At 38.3% G+C, this 13,000-nt stretch overlaps 1 protein-coding gene across 1 annotated transcript; it reads left to right on the top strand.

The window, feature by feature from the left end:
* The first annotated feature begins 1,612 nt into the window (after positions 1-1,612).
* On the top strand, positions 1,613-12,562 carry LOC108108233 (opsin, ultraviolet-sensitive). The gene is made up of 4 exons (XM_017216199.2): positions 1,613-2,139; positions 8,125-8,657; positions 9,416-9,741; positions 9,924-12,562. Exons 2-4 carry the CDS (start codon positions 8,425-8,427, stop codon positions 10,814-10,816), a joined length of 1,452 nt encoding a protein of 483 aa, XP_017071688.1. The 5' UTR covers positions 1,613-2,139; positions 8,125-8,424; the 3' UTR covers positions 10,817-12,562.
* Positions 12,563-13,000: the final 438 nt, after the last annotated feature.

The following is a 13,000-nucleotide window of genomic DNA, read 5'->3' as shown; positions in this document are numbered from 1 at the left end:
GATTCGATTTTTTAAGCCGAACAGTCCATAAAAATGTCACACTTTTTTAGTACCTGAAGGCATTTAAATATTACTTACATATTTGCACTTTACATTTCAAATTATTAAAAGCAAAAGTTTCATTAAAATAAATGGAAAACAGGAAAGTTAGTAGAATAGTTAATAAGTCAAAAGCTAAACCATGTTTTTAAAGCCATCCTTCAGGATTTATTAATCCCAAACACGCAAGGGTATTTCAAAGCCATATTATCAAGCAAGTAAACATCCATTAGAGCTACAAGTTTTTTAGTTGCAGTGATTATAAGACCTGACTTTGTCCGAGCTAAGCCAAGAGCACTTGCCAACAGCTTGCTACAAAAAACGACATGAAATTACGACAAAAAATATAACAAATGAATAAATCGGCAGAAATGTAAAGAGTTTTGGCTGGACAAAGGTAACCCGAAGCATTAGCCTTAATTGTGGAAAAGTCTGCCATGGGCCAGACTCTGGCAAATTGCAAACCATTGTTGGAGAGGTCAAAAAGCAGGATCAGAACAACAAGTAAATAGCCAAGCAAGTCATCAGCAGGCACATCAATAATCATTAGAATTAGACTGGTTGGCATTTGTACTACAAATCTGCGGTGGAAAGATGAAGGGGCACCTCTATCCGTATTTATTTTTAATTAAAGTGCAACTGCCGACCGGCTGCGGCTGGCTTTGCTCAATTTACGGGCTCTCAAACGGTCCATGCCGATGTCAAACCAGCAAAATTCCACCAGTTTGTCATCGCCGCTCGAACTCTAACTATTTCGTTCCGCAGTTAACCGCATACATTCCTCGGAAAATATTATACCAAAGGTGTTTATAAACTGGTTAATACTGTGTAATTATTATTTGTTTTTGATTGATGTTAAGTTTGTGTAGTGAAGTTAAGCTTGGAAATCTTTATAAGCTGAATGAGATACGATAATGTTAATCTAAAAAAAAATATGAAAGGTTCTAATAATAAACCTTTTTGAGAGTAAATTTTGTGATTAGGTTTTGTCGAAGCTAAGATGAATCTTAACTTTTAGAAGGACTAAGTTTACCCTTTATTTTCCCACATCCTCTCCTAAATTCCAGTTTCTAATACCGCATCAACATAATGGCATTCACTAGCATATTAAATTAAAAGTTGCAAATGTAGGGTTTGCGGCTCTTTTGGCACGCACACCTGACCTGCAGGCGACCATACGGATTTATCAATGAACAACCCACTGAGTGGACCCCTAAAACTCAAACCGCCTGCACCATCCAATATTCCAGAGGCCAATGAATGACCGGCAAACCGATACTTAATGCCTCCAAAAACACCCACAAATGTTGTAACTCGGGGCATTCTTCGTCTGCAGAGTTCAAGAACAACACACAAGTGGCCGTAATGAAATGTGAATAGCCTTGGCAAATATGAGCCAACAGGACAACAAGCCAACTTATGTTGGGTGGAAAAAACCGCAGGCTGCATTTAAGAGCGACAATCAATGATTTTCTCTTTCGCGCCAGCTAGCTCGTGGAAAATGCTCTTTGCCATCCTTCGTTCGGCTAAAAGGATGCCGACAAGCAACAATTTTCATTGATAAAAACACCAGCTGCTGTATCCTGGGACTCAGTCGCACGCGAGTCTTCAGCCAGTCAGTAGTTCTGGGCAGCTCTTGGGATCTGCATGTCGTATGAATAATAATCCCTAAGCTATTGGCGGGTTTAATTAAAAATTGCGTATACGCCGCGTGTAAACAAGTAACAGTTAAGCCTACGCAGTGAAAGCCGCTAAGTTGTCAAAGGAACGCAAAGGCTCTAAAAGCTGCTTTAAATTTTCCACGAATGTAACTTTTTAGCGGGTAATCGACGGAAATTGAGTTACAGTTTAAGGTTGAGTTGGCGCCACTTGGCCATTGGCGCTGACCAACTTTTGGACCTTACCAATGATGATAAACTGAAAAGTGAACTTTCAGCGCTTTTCAGTACGAAGTGCTCTTAGAAATAAAAAAGAAACCAGAAGAGGACATAATTCTGTGGAAACGCAGTTGCAATGCAACGTACAAAGAAAAATCAGTAAAGTGACCTTTAAGTTTACGAAAAGTAAAAAAAATAACAAATAACTTGATAATAAGAAAAGGTGAGGACAGACGTTTCTAAAAACTATTTCTGCATATTTCTGTAAACATAATTTGCCCTTTCTGATAATACTTGCTCAACTTTCAATTTGTCGAACTTTATTTACTTGGCAACAAAAAGACTTCCGTTGTTCCTTTTTGCAAAATTGAGAATCAATCAGCAAGCTCTGCGACTATTTACTTATCAAATGTTTCGTTCAATACAAAAGTATTTGCAAACTCTTTGAATGGATGCAAATTGCAAATTAAAATTCTGTCAATTTAACCCGTATTTGTATGCCAAAGGAGTGGCAAAAATGCGTTTCTATCAAAGGAATAGCAAACAGCAAGTATTAATCGAACTATTTTCCCACAACTCTGTTTAATATCGAATTCAATTAGTTTATTTTTATTGAAAAGGGATATAGACTATATCAAAATATTACATTATTACATGGAGAATGCAGAAAATCGTGGGAGTTGCTGTAAAATTCCTTTGGCAAGGGCGTATATTAAAATTCCACTTTGCATATTTTTGGTTTTTCCCTTCATTAAATTGTTTTCCTTTTCATCTAATAAATCAATGCTGGAGATTAACTCTATAAAAGAAGATTTGTTTACATAATACGTAATAATTTGATTGAGGTCTACTTCGCAGACGCTTATTTTTATTAGCAACAAAAAAAAAAGAGATTCAAACAAAGCACTTGAGTCTCCTCAGCTGGCAATAAGCGGCTTTTCCTAATAGGAAAAACTTGAATGCCTTGGAATTAATGGACAAGTGCAGGCTACTGCTCACTTTCTGGCCATCTGAGTCCTTTCGGCTGATTTCTTTTCGGCTTTGTGCCCCATCTTTGTTACGGCCGACACACCTGAGTGGCGACGTTCTAAACAGCACTTTTCCTAGAATCCCAGACCTTTTCTTTTGGCCAAACTGTAAGTCGCATGAAGTGGTCTTCTTCAGTGGACGTCAGCCGCATGTCTTGGGGCCACATCTCGAGCAGTTGGCCTCGGAGATGGCTCTTTGGATGTCTTAGAGATATGCAGTTCATCCTTTTCCTTACATTTCCATTTCATTTCCCCTGCCAACATACCCATATGCAGAGCAATGAGTGCTCTTGACTGTTTTGCCTACATTCCGGCCACTGCACCGACGGATGATGATGGTTGATGGTTCGTTCGCCGGTTGGTCACAATGGCAATTCGCATCTTAAAGACACCGTGTGGCTTAATTCAGGCCAGATTGAATACTTGACATGCTCTAATGCGGTGCAAACCTCTGTTACAGCCACGTGCTATCCATATCTCAGTGGCATGGGCCATCAGCATTAGCATTCATTGTAGTTACACGAAGGAAAAAGTTTGACTTGAGTTGTGGTTTAAACTTTTTTAAAATCATTATTACATTTTTCACTTTAATATTTTCATTTTCTTTTATTTATAACATCGATTTCAACCGTTATGAATAAAAAATCATCAATTTTAAAGTAATTCTAGAGCAGGAACTTTGAAGCACAGATTTCGTTAATGAAAAGTGAACTTCTGTGTTTACTCAAGTGTCATGTTTGTCGACATCATAAATTCAATTTTAAAAATGACAGGTTATTTAAATTTTTTATTTTACACTGAAAAATGAACTACGAGATATATAATGTTACTATAATGTAAATGAAAAAGTTTAAATAAATTAAATGTTTCAAATCTTTTCACTTTAAATCTTCTTAAAGTATTAACCCCTTTCAAGATGGTAAGGTATTTTGAAAACCATGCCACCTTTTTGTCCAATGCATGTTTAGGCCGTAAGATCCTGTTGATGATGGCGACGTGGAACTTTCTGTTCTGTGGCAGCCTTGGGCCGCAAAGCTTTACATTTGGTGGAAAAACCAGTCCGAACCAGAGCACGTGCAGCGGATAGAATAATGGGCTATAAAGGGGGTGACAGACGGAATAGGAGGGACAGGCTGAGTGCAGATGAGGACTGCAATAAACTGCCATACATAAGTGAAAATTGTGAAATGAAAACTTGCGCGAGCATAAATCAATATACCAAGGGAGCGGGCTCATGGATTTTCATGGCAAAAAAACAAATATATATACAAAAAAAAATGGAAAAATCAACATGGGAGAATGTTCCCGACTCAGGTTTACCTCCTCTTAAAGCCTGGATGGCGACTAGATATCATGTTTATGAATCAGCTGCGCGACATGTATCCCGCCCACTGGGGGGAGCCCTTAAGTACAGAATGTCTGGCCAAAACAGTGGCACATTACGCATCTGATCCGAACTCCGGACACTTGTGATTGCATGCGATGCTTGGTTTGTGCTAAGTCGGGAAAATTTTGTTTTACAAAAAATGTAACTTAAATTGCTGATATACGAACGTGATTTCGTGACTTTGCCATGTGATTTTTAAAAAAAAAAAAGAACATTGTTTTTTAGGAATTTTAAGTGTATATAATATTAATCAAATACACAAATTATTTATCATTCAATCCACTAAAGTTTAGCTTAAGGCACCCCTTCTGAGTACAAAACCCAAGGCTTTTTTACATTTAACCCAGCTGAATATGAGTTATGGTTAAAAATTTAACATTAAATCCACTTAAAAATGAGAACACATTTCCCCTTTTTTTCCTTAAACATTCATCATGTCTCCTTAAAGGCAAAAAACTCTTCACAATGTAATTAATAGTAGCAGCTTCTGCCGGCAAAACAGCAATCCAAAGAGCCAGCAAAAATTGAAACTTAATTTAAATAAATTATTTTCTTGCTCTCTTCCAGCCGTTGTTAGCGTTTTTCCACATTTTCAGCAAGTGGCTGGATAATTGTATCCGCAATCATTCCGCGGATTCAAAAGCCGCAGGACAAAACAGAACTGAACACTTTTTAACCATTTCCACTCGTAATTAAATTTTGAAGAGCGGATGAAATTGTGGCTGCAGAATAAAGACCAAAATGCATCTGGCAGCGAAAACGTTAGTCCAACCAGCCAAATGTTCATATCCGTCATGCAAAAATCTGCGCCTAAGTGATGGTTCCGTTTTTTGTTTAGTCCTTAGTCCTCAGTCATCAGTCCTTAGTATATATGGCCTTGACGCACCAAATGCGCCTGAAACAAGTGGATAATTTGCAAAAAAAAAAAAAAGTAAGTGTTCCGGCCCTGACTGTTAAGAGAACTTGGTCTAATCGAATGAATGTCGAATGGGCCCAAACAAGTCACGCCTGTCTGCACATTTTTCCGAGGTTTGAGGAACAAGAGGTATCTTAACAGCACTCTCTGCTCAGTTGGGTCCTTTGATGATCCTGAATGACCCTCCATTGCCGTAATCGGCTACTAAAAGACTAAATGGCATGAAATAGGCTAATCTTTGATGAATATAAAGGGACGCCGATCTAAATCCCCGGAGATTTAAATTTTACTTACAATTTAGAAGTGTAAACACCTAATGGCTTGCACATTAATAAGATAAGTGCCAAATACTTGCCATTAAACAGGTTAAGCATAAATACACATGATTAGCTTTAAAAAGAGAAGAAAACTTAATTTTAGTGAACCAAAATATCCCGATTTGAGTCTAAAGATATCAGTATTTTCCTCATTACTAAGCCAAAGATGATCGTATCATGGAATGTTATATCTAGTTGAGTTCGCATTTTAATTCCCCGTCAAACTGTGTACCACACTCAAAAAGTGCATTTTTTCAGATTTTTCGTAAAATTTTATGAAAAATGCGAAAATCGCTCTGTCCCGATTTGTGTCTCAAAATATCAGTATTTTCTTTACTACACCGACAAAGATGATCGTATTTATTTGTCCGATAAAATAGTATGACAAAGTAATTGTTTGTCAATTTGTACTTGAAAGCCAAACAAATCGAATCAAATAAGATAACTGACACACATTTTCCAAAAATACAAAATGCAGATTTAATGACTTCCAGGAGCTCGTAACTCCTCAGTTTTAACGAGCATTCAAGAGCAGCCTGTGCACGTTTCAAATTAACTGACAGGACCTGTTTAAGCTCTTTGATTGCCAGCAGGCAAGCAAAGTTGACCGAAAAAGGAACGCATATTCCCCTTGTCCTATTGAGATGATTAATTGCCTTCCCTTCCAATGGCAAAGCGATTCGATTTTCCACGAAATTTAGTTGGCATTCAGTTGGAACAAAAGTGAAAACAAAAACTAGTGCCCTTTTGTGGGAGTCTGAGAGCAAAGACAAATTTCAATTGGCCAATTAGTGCTATTTAAATGGTAAAGTGCGCTGTTTTCAAAGCGGAACTGGAATTTATATATATAACAGCGGATATTATACAAAAGGCAGAGTCGTTGACTTTGTTTTGATGTGTTTTTGGCGGCGGTGGTGTTGTAAATATAATAAGGAAACGCTTGAGCGGCATAGGTCACTTGTAGTTCCCTTCCAGATGCTGAAGTTATTCCTGTACAGCTGCAGTTGCTGTGTTGCTGTTGGCTGAAAGTTTCCAGCTGCGGAATTTGTCTTTGCCCAAGTTCTGTTTATGGTCGGGTTCCTTCTTCCCCAGAAGTTTGTGTTTGAGTTTCACAGTTGAGGAAAAGCACTTGCGGCAAGACCTGAGTATCCTGAAAGCCTGCCGGGTTCACGTGGCCGCCTTCGAGTTATTTAATAAGCAATTAAGTTTCCCCAATTAAATACATTTTACGCAAAGATTTACATAATAAGTAATCCAATACGAACTGTCTACCCCAATCAATCGTTAATTGATTTGCCATGTCCAAAATCCAATCATTTGTATGCATTTCCCAAAACTTGATTTGGTTTTGGTTTTCGTTTTAGTTGTTAAGAAATCATGAAGTAATCTAAATGAACTACAGCTAGGAGAGCATCTTTAGAGTTCGAATGGGTAATACTCTCAAGTATGAACTAATTAGTTTATGATAATTTTAATAAATATTAATAACTTTGTCAAAGGGAACTAATTTAAGTTTGATTTTCTTTACTCCAAAAAAATTTAAAGCTGACAGTCAAAATCAGATTTTCTACAATTTAAAAGGCAGCGGAATTTTAAGTTTATTGTTGGTTTTTGGCGAGAGTGAAAGGATATGGTAAATAGAAAGGGTGGATGTCAAATTTCCTATGTAATTTCCATATTTCTGAAATGTTTTTTTTGACTAAACGCAAACGCAGCTTTGATGTACAGAATTTCCCCTCACAAAATAAAATTCAGCTGCATTTGCGTATTTTGTTCAATGCGCATTTTTGTAATTTTTAGACAAGGCATTCAATATATGTAAATAGAAAGAAGTTTAAATTGTATATTTAAAGGCTTTAAGTTGCTTATAAAAAATATTATGTTTGAATAGCTAGGGGATTTATTCAAACTCACAAACTTATCCCTAAAACTATAATAGCCTATAGAAGCGAAAAAGTAATTACAAATTTATGCAAGTTACATTGAAAGACCTAAGGTAAAACAAAGGATTCGAACACGAATTGTGGCCCGCACTTATCGGCAATTGAATTAACTTCAAGTTGCGGTTTAACCGAGTTTGGTTTGCAAAATGCATTAAAAAGTTTAATAATCAGTAAAGAGTAGAGGAAATATTAAGTTCGACATTGTGTTAAACTTTAACCGAATAGTTAACACAATGTTATTGGTTTCCCGCTGCTTTTAATAACTTCTTTTTCGTTTGAAGCCCACCGCCCACCTGCGGTATTTTCCCTAATGGTCTTAAAAAAAAGTTCGTGCCAAGTTTATTGGTTTCACGCTGCTTTAATCAAGTACTGCATGGGGACTTCTCAGAAAAATAATCCCCATTAATACCAAATCAAAAGATTTAGGAAAGCTCTTAAAGATGTTGATGACAGAAAATATTCCTGAAAACTGTTTAGCTAAGACAAAACTTAAACCAAAAACTGCTCCTTTAAGTTGTGATTAGAATTAGTACAAGAAGTCAACCTAAAACCTACATCGCTTAATTAAATAAGAGCATCGATTAAGCCAACTCTCATTTTATTTGTCCCACTTTTAGGGTCACCGGCGGACAGGCTAATTGCAGCTAACCCCTTTGGCATTTAGCAAACGGAAAATGCTTCGTGACCGCTGCAACCACATTGCACCACCTCAACCATCATCGCCATCAACCATCGCACCACTGCAACTGAAGGCATCCCAGTGGCGGCGACACAACACGACATCCTTGCCAAATGCAGCAGCCGAGGCGGTGGCAAGTAAATAAGCGTAATTTTCGCGTCCACCTTTGCGGGCACGTTCCACCTCCTGTTTGGAGTAGCTCGTAAATATTTGGGTGAAGCCAAGAACCAACCTAGTCATGGAGGCCATCATCATGACGACCCTGCCCACACTGACAACAGATGCTGGTGGCAGCAGTTTTTGGCTAACCGGTGCCCTTTCGCTCTCCGAGATTTTGGCCAACTCGAGCCATGGCCATCCAACTGGCAGCACATCCACGACGACGGGAAATCCATCGCCGGCATCCACAGCGGTGAATGTGGACAAGGACCATGACAAGCACGTGAATGACAGCGTCTCAACGGGACTTAGGTAAGGGCAAACTACTCGTATATGCATACCCACATCCACATTCGTGTTTAACGCACATGCTTATGACTGGCTCAACAAGTCATCGCGATAAGCTAGACTTAGTTTTCTAGGACCTACATTCAAACTAATGTGCTTAGAATTCTAGTGTATAATATGGCCATGGAAATTGTGAAACTGCCAGGGGAAGCATAATAAGATTAACTAAATGAGGAATTTTACTAAGAGGCTACATTATTAGAGATTACAATTACTTAGATAATTGGATTTTTAGTTAAATGCTTAGAGTAATCAGATATTTAAACAGAAGCTTTAATTGTCATTTTTTATGGAAATTAAGCTTTGTCTTTAAAATACAGCAATTTAGTTTCGTTTTTAGTGTAATTACTTTAAATGCTATTATTAAAACGAAAAATTCTCTGATTATATTTTATATAAAAGTAGGTATTTAAAATGCTATTATTACACACATATTATTTTTTAATCGCTTAAAAAAAATATTGTGGGAAGCGGTCACACTAACTTATCCTTTACACAGTTAGCGTAAGAACACAATGCACCTCTTACTTACTCTTGCATAAAGATTCTGCTAACAAACAGTATGTGTGTCCCGTTCGCACGATCAGGATAGAATAAGTTAAAGGGATAAATAACAGTTCGTATTTGACCTCAGAAGAGAACAGCACTTTCATTACGACGTCTACAATATCTTTTTAAATAGCCATTAAATTTGTTTAATAATGACTATTTTATTTCTGCAGCAATTACACATCATATCCCAGCTACATTCACTACCGTGACAAATACGATTTGAGCTACATAGCCAAGGTGAATCCCTTTTGGCTGCAGTTCGAGCCGCCTAAGTCGAGCACCTTCCTGGTAATGGCCGCCCTATATTGCCTGATTTCGGTGGTGGGATGTGTAGGCAATGCTTTTGTCATCTTCATGTTTGCCAACCGCAAATCTCTGCGGACTCCGGCCAACATTCTGGTGATGAACCTGGCCATCTGCGACTTTCTGATGCTCGTCAAATGTCCAATTGCCATATACAACAACATCAAGGAGGGCCCGGCACTGGGAGATATAGGTAAGTTTGTGGTTTGGAAGCTTAAAAACAAGGGAAAAGTATTTGAAGTATCCGGTAATCAAAATTTAGTTTACAAAAATCTTTTATTTAATAAAATCAAAGAGTAAAGCTTTTTAAAATCTTACTTTATTTCAAAGAGTTTTGTAAATCCAATAAATTGTGGTTCACCATCTTACCCGCAGCCTGTCGCCTGTACGGATTTGTGGGTGGCCTAAGTGGCACTTGTGCCATCGGTACCCTCACCGCCATCGCTTTGGACCGGTACAATGTGGTAGTGCATCCACTTCAGCCTTTGAGACGCTGTTCCCGCCTGCGTTCTTATCTAATTATCCTGCTAATCTGGTGCTATAGCATTCTTTTTGCGGTAATGCCGGCCCTGGACATTGGACTTTCGGTATATGTGCCTGAAGGATTTCTAACCACCTGCAGCTTCGACTATCTCAACAAGGAGACTCCCGCCCGCATCTTTATGGCTTTGTTCTTCGTAGCCGCCTATTGCATCCCACTGACCGCCATTGTGTACTCCTACTTCTATATCCTGAAGGTGGTCTTCACCGCGAGTCGAATTCAATCGAACAAGGACAAGGCCAAAACAGAGCAGAAGTTGGCTTTCATTGTGGCCGCCATTATTGGTTTATGGTTTCTGGCCTGGTCACCCTACGCCATTGTGGCCATGATGGGTGTTTTTGGCCTAGAGCGCCATATCACCCCTTTGGGTTCAATGATTCCCGCGCTTTTCTGCAAGACAGCCGCCTGTGTGGATCCCTATCTCTATGCAGCCACTCATCCGCGGTTTCGTGTCGAGGTACGAATGCTCATCTATGGACGTGGTGTCTTGAGAAGGGTCTCCACCACCAGATCTTCTTATATGACGAGATCTCGGTCTTCGTTTACCCATCGATTGCGGAGCAGCAACACTGCTGAGGGGGGAGCAGGTGACCATCGAATGGAAACCTACCTGATGAACAATAATCTGATGATGGTGCCCGAGGAAACGGAGGAGAACGAGGAGATAGTCGTTGTGGCCGAGATTAATAATTCGGTGAGCAGTGCCATGGAGCAGAGTAAGTTCTAAAGGAGCTCTAGAAAATGTATGCTGATATGCAAGGAATGACAAAGAGTGTCTGTAGATTTAACTTGATTAAAACGTTTTAAATAAGTTTTTAATTGTAAAATAGAAGAGCGTTAGGAGAACATATCCATATCTGAAACTCATTAAATATTGATTTAAGCATAGTTTACTGTAAAATGATAATAGCTACGACTTTTTAAACTATGCTTTTCAAATTATGTTTGTCAAATACAGATTGCCAAGCATTAATTTTACTTTACCTTAATAAGTTAAATATTAATTGTTCATTGAAAACTACACTTGAGTGTTGTATTGCCATTAAACATGGCAATGGAAAATGGAAAATCCTGAACATTGTTCACTCAAATTGATATGACTAATCATAAATTGCATGGATTGGCTCAAGTTTCATTGTCAAACTAATCTAACTTGTATGTGGAAATAATAGAGGCAACTGAAATCAGGCAGGGCAACAGGACTTAAGCAAAGTAATTTCTCTCTCCAATAATAGATGCCAATGGCATTGTTAACTGGGCTGAATGCAATGTCATTGATGAACCTACAATTGAAATGAAAATAATAAATAGAAATGAACCAGGGAAATCCGTTGGGTTTTGGGAAAATGGACAAGGAACAACGAGAGTAGTAGTGATAGTAAACATATTTAATGAGCTTATGTGATGTTTAGACAGGGAGAGGAGAGAAAGGAATGATATATGTATGTATATGACAGCGGATAAATAAGGGGCAGTCCTATTATATAGATGCCGAGACAAGGTCAAAATTAGTACAAAGAAAGGGTGGAATGTAAAGGCCCCTCAGAATGGTAATTCGATAGGGAAATTATACATAGTTTCAGGGAAAGACACTCAGAGCAAAGGTCATGCCGCGGGTATTGAATGCTAACAAACGGATTTGCAACTCAAAATTGGGGGAAAGCACAATCAAACCCGATTGAATTTCAAATGAATTGTGATGGCTGTCAGACTTTTAAGTTATCGACGAATTAAACTAATTGCGTTAATGTCTCAATGTCTAAACCAGTGTATCTTATAGGTATTATAGATTGTATACAATGTCTACTCTTAAAAAAAAACAAAATCTAACTAAGTAAATGACTTTGATAAAGTCAAACGAGTACTTGTACCTGTAAGATAAATACGAATGAGCGATGCATTGCAACCAAAGCCAAATATATAACGAATTTATACTCTTGATACTTACTTAGCCGTATCATTTTATATATATATATATATGTATGTATGTATATCGGGGATATCTGGCCACAATGGGCCAGAGAACAATGGTAGCGCCAGATGAATAAGTCTCGGCCAGCATTTTAATTACTAGAACACAAATTTAAGCCATTGTTGCGACAAACCTAAATACCCGACTATATATATTTCCTTCACTTCGTGAACGAACAATGGACACCGCTGTTACTGTAACTGTGCTCAAAATGAAATTGCAGAAATACAAGTACCAAAACAGTTAGATGGCGGGAAAAACAAAGGAAAACTGAAAGGAGGTAAACAGAAAAAAAACCATTTAATTAGCATATTTAAAATGCACTTTGACAGCAATTTTGTGTGTGTGTGTGTCTGAGTGTGCATTTCACTTAAGCAGCTTGTATTTAAATTAGTTTAACTCAGTAATTGTTTAACGAGTACTTTTTGTTTTCGTTATGCCGGTGTAATGTTAGAAACCCAAATAAATGTGCAAAGCAAAAAAGTTGAAAATTTCCAAAGAAAAAGTGTTTTAAAGTAAATAGTGGGAAGCCAGCCAACAGGTGCAAAAGAAAATAGTTGTGACTGCGTAAGTATGAAAGGTAAATACGGGTTTGTATGAATGGAGGATCCACGTGAGTCCATTGGTATTTGCTGGCAGCTGATAATGCAATGAGTGGCCACACCGCGTATACTTAATGTTCTACTATAAGAAGCCGCATGCATTTCCCAGTATTTTCAGCGCACCTTTTTCGCCCACAGAGAGCGCAGCTGAGAGAGAGCGACAGACCGGCTACAGTGCGTGACATTTGTATATAGACGTAACTGAAGGAAGACTCTCATCAGCTGAGAGCTTTCCCCCTATTTTCGTGTTAGGAAACATTGGCCAGACAACGACGCCGGCGCCGGCTGCAAAGACAAGAGCAAAATTTCACACGCAGCATAACAATAATTTCAGTCG

This window comes from Drosophila eugracilis, unplaced genomic scaffold, assembly GCF_018153835.1.
Source record: "Drosophila eugracilis isolate 14026-0451.02 unplaced genomic scaffold, ASM1815383v1 contig_2088, whole genome shotgun sequence".
In the NCBI taxonomy this organism is placed as follows: Eukaryota; Metazoa; Arthropoda; class Insecta; order Diptera; family Drosophilidae; genus Drosophila; species Drosophila eugracilis.
Note: the sequence above shows the minus strand (reverse complement) of the source record. Positions and strands in the feature narration are given on the sequence as shown.

Excerpts from the sequence above, each read along its gene's own strand:
- LOC108108233 (XM_017216199.2), top strand. The coding sequence starts at position 8,425 with ATGGAGGCCATCATCATGACGACCCTGCCCACACTGACAACAGATGCT. Across the intron at positions 8,658-9,415 it reads AGCGTCTCAACGGGACTTAG|CAATTACACATCATATCCCA; the intron begins GTAAGGGCAAAC and ends TTATTTCTGCAG. Across the intron at positions 9,742-9,923 it reads CCCGGCACTGGGAGATATAG|CCTGTCGCCTGTACGGATTT; the intron begins GTAAGTTTGTGG and ends TCTTACCCGCAG.